The sequence below is a fragment of the Clinocottus analis genome, unplaced genomic scaffold (genome assembly GCF_023055335.1).
Source record: "Clinocottus analis isolate CAN_PGR_092001 unplaced genomic scaffold, fCliAna1.0.p SCAF_17, whole genome shotgun sequence".
Classification (NCBI taxonomy): Eukaryota; Metazoa; Chordata; class Actinopteri; order Perciformes; family Cottidae; genus Clinocottus; species Clinocottus analis.
Genome location: NW_027175898.1, coordinates 2,095,915 through 2,110,683, shown reverse-complemented (window position 1 = coordinate 2,110,683; position 14,769 = coordinate 2,095,915). Strand labels below are relative to the sequence as shown.

Here is a 14,769-nt window from a genome sequence, read left to right as displayed (position 1 = left end):
CTATAAAGCTGTGTGTAACGTGCAGAAGCATTGATTGTAATTGCCATGTAGTCCAGGTCCCATGCTGAGTTCGACATTACTGAGAAGGAGAAACCATACGTAGGACTAATTACAATAATGATGACTCCTTTACTGAGGCGAGCCAGTTCCTGGGTGCTTGTATTCTGCCTCAGTGAAGCACTTACTGGAAAAGAGCAGTCATTACACGCCATAGATTGAGAGCAGTCAAAAGAGCAGTGATTACACGCCATAGATTGCACACAGGTGTTCTTTATTTAACTAATTATGGGACTAATTGGAAGCAGCACATCTTGTTTTTTAGGGGCGGGGCCTCGTAGGCTTTTAACTATTCATTGTGCAATTTCCCTCAAAGTATTTCAATGGGTGCCCAACTAAACAAAAAGCTGTCACAGGCTAACAAAATATACACGAACACCTTTTTAAAAGCCAGTTAATTTGACTTAAGGCATGAAAACAACAAAGGTGATGCAGCACAGCGAGATGTGTAACATGAGTTAATGTTAAGATGTAACAAAGTATGCTTTAATTCTTTTGGAAACACAATGTTAACTGTACTAAACTGTCGAGTTCATGATTTCAAACTGGACCCCTTCTCTCTCACGAGGTGTAAACGAGACAACTTATACTTTGTTATATACCACGATATTCTCGTGTCCATGCTTTCCATTCACAGGTTGAGCGGGCACTACTGACCTCATCAGCTACTTATTGTTGTAGAAAACTGCTAAATATTTCATTCTATTAGGGCGCCGTTCATCCATTTTCCACCGCTTATCCGGGGTCGGGTCGCGGTGGCAGCAGGCCCGGCAGGCCGACCTCTGCTTCCCTCTCACCCGCAACATGTTCAAGCTCATTCTGGGGGATTCCCGAGATTAGGGAGCCTCTTACTAAACTATTTACAGACCCGCAATTGCACCGACAGCTCTCTGACTAACATCCATCAAAGCGCTCATCCCACACTAAACAACACTGAACAGAGACGCCACAAAGTGCTTATAAAACAACGTTGTTTATTCATTGTAAAAACCCACCCACGTCGACAACAAGAAAGACACAAATGTGGCTGACGCAGCATTTAACAACAAGTCTGCGGAGATTTAATGGCGGGGTGCGACAGGCGGGGCACACCGGTTCAGCTCTCGTCAGGATGGTCGTGAAGATGTGAGCATTTTCACGTTCACGAGCAATCGTGCAAACGAGAATTGTTCTTTAAAGAGTGAGCAGACAGATGGAGAAAAGAGGAGGTAGATGTGTAAGATGAGAGTGGATCAGTGATACTTGCTTTAATTCCTTGGAATTTCAACTACCTTTTTTATTTATTTTTTATAGAAAATTATTTTGTTCATGTGGTAAGCACAACTGGTTGCATCGCTGTCCCCATTGTGCAGTGATATTGCTGTAATTAAAGAGCGTCTGCCTGAAAATAATATGGTCTGGTTGGCTCTCATCACCGCTCACTGGTGATGAACGGAAGTCCACCGGCGGTTTGAGGAGGACGAGGTCACGCCCTAACCATCAGTGTCCAGTAGGAATACAATACCTCCTGGAATTATGATCATAAGTTGCATTTAAATTTAAATATTAAATTCCTGCAGCCACGCTGTAACTCTTCAAAAGAAATGAACGACTCATTGTAAACAACTAACCACAATGAATTTAACGGACATGGGAACTGCAGAGTGCTGGGAGGCTCTCTGAAAACAACTCGCACATGATTGCCAGCTAACTATTTAAAACACCTCAACGTAAAAGTAATTATTAGTCACATACAAGATTTGAACGGATACACATTTAAAAAATAAAAAAAGTACAAAAATGTTAAATCAGTCACACGGTTCATATATACATATACAAACCATGAGGAAATAATCCTTGCGTCAACGGAAGATTTGTAAATAACCTAGATTTGAGATTTTAAAATCTCAATGCTTATAATTACAGACATTAAAAGGAGGAGCCAGTTAAACCAGAGCTTCTGCTGGAGCTCGTCACTGAGTGTGTAACTTCCTGGTTTGAATACTCGAGTTTTTCTCAAATAAAACTTGGACAGCTGTTGAATACAGTGCTGCTAACAATTCTTTAAAAAAAACCTCCATGTGACTGCTTTTTATGTTTGTTACATGTTGTCCATGTCAGATACCAGAGCTCGCTAGTTGTAAAATGCATTATATATATATAAAAAGAGCAGTCAAATGTCAAATGACATCGTTTACCAAGTCATGTTCCCACTCAATTTAGTTTTAACGCGCCAAATAAATTCAAGTTTGGACAATACTGGGCCTTAATGCGCGAAGACTACCCTCTTATGAGGCCCGACTACCCTCTTATGAGGGTAGTCGGGCCTCTTACCAAACACCAGATTCCGGGAGGCGATCATATCAAACATTTCCAATTCAAAATGTGACAATTACGTGTGATTTGTTTCGCTGTTATTGCATCCAGTGATTTTTACACCTTGAAAACAACACCGATCTGGAGCCTCGCCACAACGTCTCAAACTCATCTGTAAGATGAAATGAAATGAACACTGGAATGAGTCTCAGCGGCTTCAGCTAGTCACCGGCAACTACCGCGGCAGTGGAAACGTTGCTCTCGTTGTCCTGTTAAAAGGGATTCAAACCCGTGAGTCCCGATGGCGAGTGCATGTCGGCACGGAGAGGCAACTGACCGACTGGTGTTCAGCTGATGGGTGCAATGGATTGTGGGAACGACTCGAGTTGAAAATGTGCAGCTTGAAGAAGTGAATCCTGCTTCGGCGTGTCGTGTGCACATTTGTGATTGCGGCGAGAAAGAAAGAGAAAGAGAAAGAGAGAGAGAGAGAGAGAGAGAGAGAGAGAGAGAGAGAGAGAGAGAGAGAGTGTGTGTAAGCATGTGTGTATATATGCGTGTGTGTGTGCTCCTCAGCAGTTGAGAATGGGCCTGCTTCTGTCTTGTCTGAACGGGAAAACGGGAATGTCGGAGTCAGCCTTCCCTCTGTGGGGACCAAGCGTAGCCACGGCCTGGAAGACGACAAACACACACACATTATTGTTGTTGTTAGTAGATGCCCACCCACACACGCACTGCAACGCCAAAGTCACCTTTCTGACGGCCGTCCAGTCCTCCAAGATGTCCAAGTCGGGCAGCATGTAGACGATATATGGGCGTGAGCAGAGTTAAGGGCGGCGCCACACGGAGCTGAATACAAGGACACATCCAGACACCAGCATTGTGGATCCATCGGAGCAGCACAAATGCAAAGTGGTGTTAACGAATGATGACGAAGGGCATTAACAGCGGAAGGATATCAGACACCACCGAAGGCCGCCTCCTCTTCTTGTCCGGACTGAGAGCGTCCCTCCTCTTCTTCCTCCCCGATAACTCGTCGTTCCACAACTCTGAGAAGAGAGAGAAAGACAGACAGGCGGATTCAAACGTTTGTGCACGTGTCAAACACGATGCGCGCTGTGCAAAGAATGTGCGTGGCGCGTTCCTGCCACCGCGATTCAGACTGTATTTGTTTTTTTTACGACTGTGTGTCACCTGATGTGATGTCTATGCTGTGTCGGTCTTCCTCCAGTCTTCGGATTTTCTCCTCCAGTTCACTCTGTACCGTGTCGAACAGCAGCAGCTTCTCGCTCTGCGCACACGCACACACACACACACACAAACAAAAGCAGAGACATAATGAGCAAAAATATCTAACACACATAAGCATACGTGTGTTTGTGTGTTTGTTTGTGTGTGTGTGTGTATGTGTGTGTGTGTGTGTGTGTGTGTGTCTAACCTCCCAGTGCTGGCATGCCGCCTGGATCTCACACTCATACTTGTTCTTCACAGACTCCAAACACAGCTCTCTGTAGATGCCTGATAACAGCGGAGGGAATGACGGCGTGACTAAAGGAGGCTGGAGTGCGTCAGGGTTCCCGGGTGTGTCTGCGTGTTCGAGTTTACCTGCCACCTTGGTGCGGACCTGCATGTTCTCCAGCAGCACGGCCAAAGGCTCCAGATATTCTGCCGCCCGGCCGGCCTCCACCTCTCCTAGCTTGCTGTTCACCTGACTGAGACGCTCGTGATACAACCTGCGCACGCACACACACACACACACACACACACACACACACACACACACACACACACACACACACACACACGGGTGTGACTCCAACGAAATCCTATCATTGACCATGAGATGACCTTCCCAGAAAAACAATCTATTTCTGTCTCACTGGTCTTTGAGATCCGTGAACTGTTTCTCCAGGTTGGACATCTCATCAAGACACTCCGTCCTCCTCCGCTCACAGTCCTCCTCGTCCATTTCTGGAACACGATGAAGCCACACACACCTCGAGGTTAATTATTATAAGTGATGAGTTACAAGTTATGAATTGTGATGAAAGACATGTTTCTACGGTTATGTCTGGATGATGGACGACTCATAGCGTGGGGACATCCAGTCCTAGGAACTACTTTAATTCAGAATCTCACACTGAAATAATGTTACTTTCGATGGCAATCCTTAAGATAATTCGAATAAGAACGTTATGCTAATTTTCTACTGTAAAAAAATAAATAATACCAGAGCTGTCCCCATCCTCGGAGACAGAGGTGGTGTCAGAATCCTCCTCCTCTGAGCTGGATGCATCTTGCTCGTGCTCCTCCACCTCCATCTCCTCCGCTGTGCTCTCCTTCTTCTCCCGGTCACGGTGCACTGGCATAGCAGCGAGACAATGGCTGACTGGTAGTGTGGGACAGAGAAACATTGTCAGGCTCTTTCTTTTCTTTCTTTTTTTTTTACACACAAACAGACACTAGAAATAGTAATCAGAAATCACTTGCTAAACACAAAGATAGAGTTTGTTTCCCCGGCTATGATTCGAGAATGTCAGAAAAACCCTCTCAAGAGTAAATATGTAAGTGACTCTTAAAGCAAGTATGAGTTAATCATCGAGATTCGCTGATTACCCAAATATTGACACATTTTCTGTTTTTTTTTCTGATCCATTTATAATATCTTATACCCAACCTATGCTAATATCCCCATTGCCATTTGCCAAATGCGGGTGGTGATGTGGGGAAGCCACCGAAATGCTATTCCAATTTAAGTATTATACACATTTCTTTCTTCATGAGTCTGTATTGAGAATGAACCACTCATGGTAGGTGGTTTTAATATAACGTGATTGCTTGAGATTAGCTGTTCAATGTTCATCAAGCAAAGCGATTTTAATTGACTAGGACATCTACGTGTTTTTCTTTTTCTTTTCATCCTCGTACGAGATAAATAAACAATAACAAACAACAACACGTCAAGTTAGCGTTAGCATGTTAGCTCTCCAGTATAGTTAGCGTTAGATAGCAAGAAACATTAGCACGACTTGTCATAACAATGTATCAACAAGGAAGCTACAAACTAAACCGTAACTCACGAGATGGGGAGGTGCAAGATGTGTGCGAGATTGTTTAAAAAAAAGAAAAAGAAGCTTTAACTTTTCTCTTTTTTTCCCTAGGTTACAATTTCACTCGTACACACTCGTACACAGCTAAGCTAAAAACAAATCTCAGAAGGGCGCTTTTTATTTGTGTCGGGAGTTGTAGTTTTGATGTGTCACCAATGTTCTCGCCGCCTCAGGATTAACGACAAGCTGAAAACTACATTACCCATCAACCCCGTCACTTGAGCGAGAACGAACTATCGAAATTAGTTTCAAACTTTAGTGCCGGTAAAATGGAAAACCCTGTGGAGTCAGAAATATATTATGATTCTGTAACATTATTATATGACATTATGTTATATATGACATAAGCAGAGTTTGCTTGTTGTTGGACCGTGTTGACGTCGGATTTCTCTGGCATCCATTATTTTGGTTCGCCCCTTCCCTTCACCGCCATGATGTTTTCTAAGTGAACAGCTAGCTAGCTAACTAGCTGCTTTAGCCTCCAGGCTGCGGACTGTGGTGGAAGGGAGGAGCAGTCGGGTGCGATGGATGGATGCTTTTCCCCGCTGCGTTTTCCCCATTTCGTTTTAGTTTCAAACATAATGCGACAACCGCATTCACGCACTGAAATGCTCCGCGATATTGCGGGGGGCTGCTAATAACTGACCCGGGAGCAGCGCCCGTTATTCCGTTACACTTTGAAGATTAAAGCTAGCTAAGACTGATCGAGTGGCTACCCAGCTAGCGCCTCCCTGCTCGTCTGCCGTCGAGCTCTTGCGTCTCCAGCCTCGGGAATGTTCTCCAAAAAGCCTCACGGGGACGTTAAGAAGTCCACGCAGAAAGTGTTGGACCCGAAGAAGGACGTGTTGACGAGGCTGAAGCATCTCAGAATAGTCATCGGTAAGTTTGAAGTCACTATTAGGCGTTTACGTGCCTGTGGGTACAGGGGGATGCCACACCAAACCCATCTCAAACGTCACGACTTTCAAAGTCGCCTTGTATGTCAACAGATATTTTTTTATCACAAACTTAACGAGTAATGAGCCTTGTTGTTTGTGCTAAAAGTCTAAATGTATATAATGATGTTTGTTGTATCCTCTATCGCGGAGGACAAGGCGTTAAAGCTTTGCTTCAAAGGTGGCAGTTTGATTTACGTTGTCAGGTTTAAATGGAGGTTTGGCTAATCGGATGTAAGGCTTTTATTACCATGTAATAACGTTGTTAGTCAGGCTGTTGTGATTTCTGCAGGGGTGTGCCTGAATGCTTTATAAAAGACCTGGGATGCGACACATGCTGTGTGTTGTTATTGTTTTTGAACTTGTGTTAAGATGTGTTTAACTTCATGCCAATTGCAGTGTTTTAAATGTGTTTGTAGAATAGGAAAAGGGTTGGTGAGGCAATGGGTATTAATAAGGGGTGTGTGTGTGTGTGTGCGTGTGTGTGAGAGTGTATTTTCTGCGTCAAACACTGACTGGAAAGGGAAACAGCCTCTACTGTTTCCTGTCTTATCTCCAGTACAGTAACTAAACTTCTTGTTTCTATTGTAAGAGCTCCATCCAGTGTGTGTGTGTGCGTGTGTGTGTGTGTGTGTGTGTGTGTGTGTGTGTGTGTGTGTGTGTGTGTGTGTGTGAGTGAGTGTATTTTCTGCGTCAAACACTGACTGGAAAGGGAAACAGCCTCTACTGTTTCCTGTCTTATCTCCAGTACAGTAGCTAAACTTCCTGTTTCTATTGTAAGAGCTCCATCCAGTGTGTGTGTGTGTGTGTGTGTGTGTGTGTGTGTGTGTGTGTGTGTGTGTGTGCGCGTGTGTGCGTGTGTGTGTGCGCGCGTGTGTGTGCGTGTCAGAGAGGGGAAAGGGCTTTGGCCCTTTCTCTGTGCTCTGTGGGGAGTACAAGACCTTGATAGAAATCACAGACACAAACACACTTTACATCACATTGTTTGAGGAGGACTTCTCAGAACAATAGCAAACCACACCATTTTGACAACCGTGGTGCCGATCAAGCAGGGCCAATGACAACACCACAGCAACAACCACGTGGTTGTTGTTGTTGTTGTTGTTGTTGTTGTTGTCAGATGTTGTTCATGCAGTATTCACTTAATAAAACTGACTGACTAACTGACTTTAGCATAAAACAAGACCCTCCGCTCAAAGACTTTTTTTTTTTTTTTTACCTTTTCCCCAATTTGGGAAACCAGAGATTGAAAGCATGAAGAATGTCGTATACTTTCTTTCTCAACAAGAAGCTGCTCCATCGCTTCACAATCCCCTTTGAAGCAGTCCTCCAGTAAAGTAACTGTTTCTGAGCCCGGATCTTATAGCTGGGCCCACAGTAAGATTGAGGATACTGACTCTAAATCGTGACTACATTCATGTCGAGGTTCCTAATCTAGCCATCCTCTAAAAAAGTATTGTAAATGAGCTATTTCTATCACATTAAAAGCTCAGAATCGCCTTTTAATTATTAGAAGTCCAACTTTCTCTTTTCTTGTCTTTCTTTCAACTTTCTTTTCTCAGCATTTTAAAATACTGTCTTATGGGCCTTTTCCTTTTCCGAGTATAGCTCTAGTGAAGCAGGGGATTTTATAGGTTGCTGCTTCACACTTGAAGAATGGCTTAAAAATAGCGGGTCAAATAGATAGCTCCTTTACGTCAGCCATTCAAGGTGCCATGTGCAATCAGGTAGTGAGAAATGTTGTGTTAAAAATGTTGGTTTCCCTAGAGGTACGGATAGAAAACCACTCAGAAAGGCTACTAAGACCGCACTAGGGCAACCACTATGGCATAGAGCACATGTCGTGTGTGTGTGTGTATGCATGAATGCAGTTCAGCTTTCGGGCTTCATATAAACAAACCCAGAGATTACAATCACCAGAAGCTCCTCCGAGTGCGAACATGCGTGTCATTTTAAAGCCTAATGTCCTCCATGAAAGTGTGTTTCCTTTCACTGTTGACCCTGAACATCAGTGGCGGCTGCATTGTCAATGCAAGCGTGTGTTTTATCTCTGCTTCTTCCTACTAATGACAAGTGTCTATGAGGGTGGGATGAAGCATAAGAAGTTCCCGTCTTTCAGCTAGGACCCAGACTGGGCTTGGAGTTTGTTTTAGTGCAAGTTGACAAATTACATGTTTAGAGAGCCTAGATGCTGATCGCAAGGTTACATTGTTCAAATGAATATATATGTTCATTTCAAAACCACATTATCAGTGTGTTTTTATCGCTATCATTTTATTAATGTTATTATCTGACTGCGTACAGAGTGAAGAGTGTGAGAGACACATGTTTTGTGTGTGTAGTGGGCAGATGATGAAGGAACGTATGACGTGAGGAATGCTCTTGAGGACGGTCATGGAAACTGAATCGAGTGCCCAACGCTGTTTTCATCACCCAGGAAGTTTCTATCTCCTGAAGGATTCGATTCATTTTAAGCTTTTTTGTGTCCCCCTCTCCTTTTCCCAGAAAACGCAGAGCAGTCGGAGCTAAAACAGTTCTTCGACGTGAACTACTCTCATATCTACTATGTCTTCTTCGAGAACTTTGTCACCATCGAGGTCAGCCTCAAGCAAAAAGGTGAGTTTTCCTCAAACCGTTATGCAAACACTTTGGATGAGTCCTGATAGGTCACAGCTTTCATAGCGCCAAATCAAAGCAATTCTGTTTTGGCCGTGTCTTTGTGCTTTTTGTTCCAACTCCTCTGTTTGTTCCAGGTCACAAGTCTCAGAGGGAGGAGCTGGACTCTATTCTCTTCATCTTTGAGGTAAGAAAAAAATGTTTAAATCCGGAGAAGCTCTCGCTAAAAGCTTGATACAACCCAACAACCTAAGCATTTGTGACTCCTCAAGCTCTTAACTTTCTGCGGGGGGGTCTTTCTTGGTTGGCACCACAGCACTAAGCAAGCATTGACCTCAGACTAAGATCATTGGCATTTAGCAGTACTCAAACTGGGAGGTGTTTGGAGCAGCGAGGATAAGATAGCAGTCGGTATGCGCGTGTTTACTGACCTCCGTTTGGCCCCGCACACTTTACATTCAAACCATGTCCAGCGAGTACTTGGAATAAAGACTGTGCTTAATATAGGACTTCCATGAGAGGTGCTCGTTAGAGTAAAGATGGACAATAAACTTGAGCAAAGAATTCCTCTGGGCAGGACCCCCCCCCCCCCTCGACTTCTTTAAAACCCAATCATAACAAAAATTGTCTTCAATAATGTATCTTTTTTTTCTTCTCTCTCTACAGAAAATCCTCCAGCTTCTGCCAGAGAGAATCCAGAGCCGATGGCAGTTCCACAGCATCGGTAACTCGCACAGTAACAACAACAACAACAACAACAACACACTCAGTTCCCAAGTCCCCATTCTTCTCACACATGGGTGCAGCGGATCAGATCATCCCAACAAACTGTGTGTTGAATCAAGTTTAGCTAGTTTTGGTCAGCGCGGCCGCTCCCAATGATTATCTTTTTGCATTTATATCAAAAGATCAACCAGCGGCAAGCCTCCATAAGCAGGGGAATGCAGTGCTGCTGATGTCCTCTCTATCCTGAATATGATTCACTTATTAGTGCCGGGGTTTTCAAGCTGTTTCGCTCCACTGAGATGTTTTACTGTAATTTGGCAAAAAATATAAAAAGTATCAACATAGAAGTAGTGGAGCTTCCTGACCAAACGTTACATTCTGAGCACTTTTAGTTTGACTTGACTGACATGTGTTTCTCTTCCAGGGCTGATTCTCAAAAAGCTGCTACACACCGGGAATTCTCTAAAGGTACCGCTCTGATTTGGTCTTCGTGTAAATCTAATCAAATCTATTAAAGAATGTCCTATTTTGGATTCTCTTCACACCTTTTGTCCATCCCTCGCATGTGCCGTAGATCCGTCGGGAAGGCGTGCGCCTGTTCCTGCTGTGGATGCAGGCATTGCAGAGCAATGCAGAGCGCGAGCAGCTCTGCATGTTCGCCTGTTTGATCCCCGGCTTCCCGGCTCCGCTCTGCCACGGGACCCCTCGCACCTTGGACACTCTGATCAACCCTCCGCTGAGTTTAACAGAGAGTTAGTAGAGAAAACACACACACACATACACACACACACACACAGTGGGGTTAGACTAATACGTGGGCTCAACATTCAGCGAGCACTACTATGAATACATAGGGTAGACTTATGACAACATATTTAGCATCAGTCATTCAAAATATATCATTATTGTTCATCAATATAAATACAAAATGTTCTTCCTCCTACCCTACAGCTCAAGTTACCCCAGAAGAGATCACGCCATTGGTTCCTCCGCAGTCAGGTGACAAGAACCAGGAAGACCTCACCGCTTACTTTTTAGAAGCACTGCTCAAATACATGGTAAACCAGGTATTCTAATCCTTCCTTACTAACACTTTTCCAAATGTTGTGCTGCCTCACTAACGCAACTAATACGTGAACAAGCATATGGGAGAAACCAGGTATGAGAGGTTTACTGTGTGAACAATATATGTGAACAATATATGTGAACAGTGTGAACAATACATATATGGACATAAGAACGTGTGTGTGTGTATATATATATATATGTATATATGTCTATATATGTGTGTGTATATATATATGTATATATATATATATATACATATATATATATATATATATATATATATATATATATATATATATATATATATATATATATGTATATGTATATATATATATATATATATATATATGTATATATGTTTATGTATGTATATATATATATATATATATATATATATATATATATGTGTATATGTGTATATATATATATGTGTATATATATATATGTATATTTATATATATGTATATATAAACTTACAAAAGAGAACATATATAAGAACTTGATGGTAGATGAAGTATTCGTCTAATCACTTACTGGTATCACTAACTGGAATGCAAATGTCAGCCTTTATTGACACAAACAGACCTTGTATTTCCTCTTCTTGCTGCTATCACGCACACACACACACACACACATATACACATGCAGTTATACACACACTGTTAACATTCTTCCTTAAAACAATGGTGCTCTTCTCCGCTTGACCCTTTTTGTGTGTGCTCTCTTTATAACACAAGCCTGTTTGTCTCGTTGTGTGTGTGTGCGTGTGTGTTTATCCACCAGGCCAAGTCTCTCGAGTGGCGTTGTAAAGAGAACCACGAACGTGGCTTCAGCTTCCTCTTTGCTCACTTCAGGAAGTTTTACCTTCCTCATATCTTTCCCAACTTCGCCACAGAGACCAGCCTCTACAGCCCGATACTAGGTCAGTTACACTTGTACCCAAAGAGCTCCTGGCGACTGAAAATCCTGTAGCCGGTTGGTTCGCATTAAGCAATTAAGCAGCAATATTGTCCACACAAACCAACCACACAGATTAAGAGTTTCCCCCTCCCCCTGCAGACGTGCCCCCGATGCGTCCCAAGCCCTACTACAGCGTGGTGCGCAGGGAGCAAGACGGCGGGGAAACCGTGTACTGTACCAAGGAGAGCTTCCTCCAAGCCCGAGTCATCTTCATCCGCTGGCTGGTTTCCTTCTGGCTCGAGCCACGGCCCAACACGCACGCACACATCCCGGGAATGGAGGGCGAGAACGTCCCCAAAAACATACAGGTCAGCGCGTGCATATTTTGCTCATGGACAGGTGGTTCACTCCACCGGAAAAGTCCTCTGTACTTAAGTACAGCAAAATAACATGCAGAACATTATTTTCTGATTTATCTTAATTTTCCTCTCCAGCGAGCGGCAGCCGGACTGGCGGCTCGCTCCGTCGGCAGCTCCGACGACAGCGGCGGCGGTGGCATTCGCTCTGACGGCCTCCTCGAAGGCAGCGGCTGCTCGTCCGGATCAGGCGGAGGCAGCATGGGGCTGTCTGGGGGCCCCGGGGCCGGGTTGGAGCCTGAGCAGAGCCACTCCAACACGTCCACGCTGACGGAGAGGGAGCCCAGCTCCTCCTCACTCTGCTCCATGGATGAAGAGCAGCTCACGGACATGGAGGTGGTGAGGAGAGTGCTGACCAGCTCCAGAACCAACGCCAACTTCATCACGGAGATCTTTAGACAGGTGAAGGAGCAATGCCCTATTCGATTAGTGGGGACATTATGTAACTGACTTTAAAAGGATTTAAAGGGAGCAATGTACTGCTGTGGACATGGGCAACAGCAAAAACATCCATGTCAGTTTACATGTGCGCTATATTTAGAGTATTTTCACCATCGTCGGACAGTCCTTTTTAAAGGGAACTGAAGCTGCTACATCAATCTATACTTTCTTCCAAATCACCGGACTCCAATGACAAAATCAGCCATTTTACTTCTCACCACAATTGCTGGTCCACCGCGGCTTCGATCGGTTGGTTAGTTTGTTTATTATTGCGCTTTACTTTGGTGTGTTGTTGGGTTAGTTCGGATTCACCAACGTCTCAAAATAAGCAAACGCATTAACTGATCGAGGCTGCTGCAGACCAGCAACTCTCTCTGTTCTGTGATGTAAAATTCCTGTTTTTGTCAACAGACGGTTTATTGCCAAGTATGTTTGCATCGTCAAAGAATTTGATTTGGTGATTGGTGCGCGACAATGAACACAGCGCATTAGTATAAGACAATAAACATAATAGTAAATTGATTAAGTTAAACGGACAAACAATATGAGTGTAATAACATAGTGTGACATGGGCTGTCTGATTTCAAGGTAAAGCAGTTAAAATACTAAATATAGTGTCCACTTAAACTGCCATTGACTTTTCTACACTTACTTTGAATAAATACGTCCTGCAACCCCATTTCAATGTGAGGTTTTAATGTAATGAGGTGGTATTTTTCATATCAGATTTTATTCGCAGTATCATAAGGTTAACTGGTATTCTGTCCTTGATACAATACGTCTAGTAGTGGTCACATGATCTTTTACGACTATCAATCTTTTGTCTTTTTTAATCTACCTATAGGCTTTTCTCCTTCCGATGTGCGAGGCTGCAGCGATGCGTAAAGTGGTGCGTGTTTACCAAGAGTGGATCGCCATGGAGGACAGGCCGGTGTTCATGAAGGAGCCAGAGGAGGGCCCCTATCCCACAACCAGCAGCCTGGATTCAGGCTCGCAGCTCGGGGACAAGGAGGATGAGGTGAGGAATAACCTGAAGTCAGTTATATAACTCTGTAACGTTTAAGACGGAGGTAACCCGGACAGACAATGTTTGAACTGGCTACTGGCTGTGTGTTCTCACTTTAATTGTGTGTGCTTTGTTTCCTCCTTCAGGGAATGAATAATGCAGTGGACAGTGAATTGCTGGAGTACAGTGTTCATGCCGGGGTTCAGACGACTCTGCAGGTACAGTCCTCACATAACCCTTTGTCCATTTGATCCTTCCCCACAAGTCTCATTGCTGCAGTTGTCTTCTTTCTGTTGTTACTTCATCTCATAGAATAAATAGTTTGTGGAATAATGTTGCGTCCCGATCGCTTGTCGGCTCCCCTTTCAGGTATTTATCACCCACTCCTCCAATGTTTTCCTGTTGGAGCCGGCCAACGACGTCAAGATCCTTTTGGAGGAGCATGTTGACATGTGCAAGCGAGTCCTGAACATCTACCGGAGCCTCGTCATGCATGAGACCATGGACCAGAAAACATGGTAAAAAACACCAGAAATACTCAATAAATCACATTTGTTACTATAGACTGGGTGAGGCACAATCTCAATACATTTCAGGAGAGTCATGTTGTTAAAGGCTACCCAAATACATGTATTTGTTCACAGGGAGCAGGTCTTACTAGTTCTGCTGAGGGTGACCGAGTCAGTGATGAAAAGACCTCCGTCCATCATGCCGCACGGCAAGAAGAACTACACGCTGTCTGGCAGGCTGGCTGGACCTATCTTTCAGGTACATTAGTATCACCATATCGAACTGGACGGTGCAAATGTTTACCGCACAGCTTCTGGAAGACGGACTGGCCCGTGCCGCTCTAAGTACTGTAGCGTGATCGGAGATCTTGCCGGGGGAAGAGGAGAGAAGGAGGGGGGAGAGTAGGAAGGCAAGACCTCTTAGCCTAACACGGTGGTTACTCCTTTGACTATTATAACAGTGATCCCGGAAGAAATAACAATCAATCTCTCAACAGTACTTAACAAGAACAAGAACATAAAGCCCACAGTCTATTCATGCTGATGTTGTAATCATCTAATGACGTTGTGGTTTTTTATACAATATTGGTCTCTGGTTCTCAAGCATCCAGTGGCCTTCATCTTTTCTCTTTCTTAATATCGAGCATACTTGCTTTTACGCTTGTGATTTATTACTATTTAAGCCTTAAGGAA

The 14,769-nt window shown here is 43.8% G+C and overlaps 2 protein-coding genes across 11 annotated transcripts in view; one reads left to right on the top strand and one right to left on the bottom strand.

The window, feature by feature from the left end:
• Positions 1–2,355: 2,355 nt before the first annotated feature.
• brms1la (BRMS1 like transcriptional repressor a) lies at positions 2,356–5,568 on the bottom strand. The gene is made up of 9 exons (XM_068581137.1): positions 5,430–5,568; positions 4,580–4,738; positions 4,230–4,320; positions 3,955–4,082; positions 3,788–3,867; positions 3,544–3,640; positions 3,309–3,398; positions 3,102–3,166; positions 2,356–3,020 (listed from the first exon to the last, which is right to left on the bottom strand). The coding sequence occupies exons 2-9, from the start codon at positions 4,716–4,718 to the stop codon at positions 2,922–2,924; spliced, it is 789 nt and encodes a 262-aa protein (XP_068437238.1). The 5' UTR covers positions 4,719–4,738; positions 5,430–5,568; the 3' UTR covers positions 2,356–2,921.
• A 149-nt stretch (positions 5,569–5,717) lies between these two features.
• Positions 5,718–14,769, top strand: part of ralgapa1 (Ral GTPase activating protein catalytic subunit alpha 1) — a 52,973-nt gene continuing 43,921 nt past the window's right edge. For 6 of the 10 annotated variants that reach the window (XR_011077704.1, XM_068580804.1, XM_068580802.1 and 3 more), the window contains exons 1-14: positions 5,728–6,338; positions 8,900–9,010; positions 9,148–9,197; positions 9,677–9,734; positions 10,161–10,204; positions 10,311–10,488; positions 10,688–10,803; positions 11,588–11,726; positions 11,864–12,072; positions 12,199–12,522; positions 13,406–13,579; positions 13,714–13,785; positions 13,937–14,085; positions 14,212–14,335. Coding sequence is in view for 9 of the 10 variants with exons in the window: in XM_068580804.1 (XP_068436905.1) it covers positions 6,233–6,338; positions 8,900–9,010; positions 9,148–9,197; positions 9,677–9,734; positions 10,161–10,204; positions 10,311–10,488; positions 10,688–10,803; positions 11,588–11,726; positions 11,864–12,072; positions 12,199–12,522; positions 13,406–13,579; positions 13,714–13,785; positions 13,937–14,085; positions 14,212–14,335 (1,854 nt within the window). In the remaining variant the exon portion in view is untranslated. Of the gene's footprint in view, positions 6,339–8,899; positions 9,011–9,147; positions 9,198–9,676; positions 9,735–10,160; positions 10,205–10,310; positions 10,489–10,687; positions 10,804–11,587; positions 11,727–11,863; positions 12,073–12,198; positions 12,523–13,405; positions 13,580–13,713; positions 13,786–13,936; positions 14,086–14,211; positions 14,336–14,769 lie in introns of all 10 variants that reach the window. The other 4 variants (XM_068580801.1, XM_068580803.1, XM_068580809.1 and 1 more) reach the window with 4 other exon arrangements.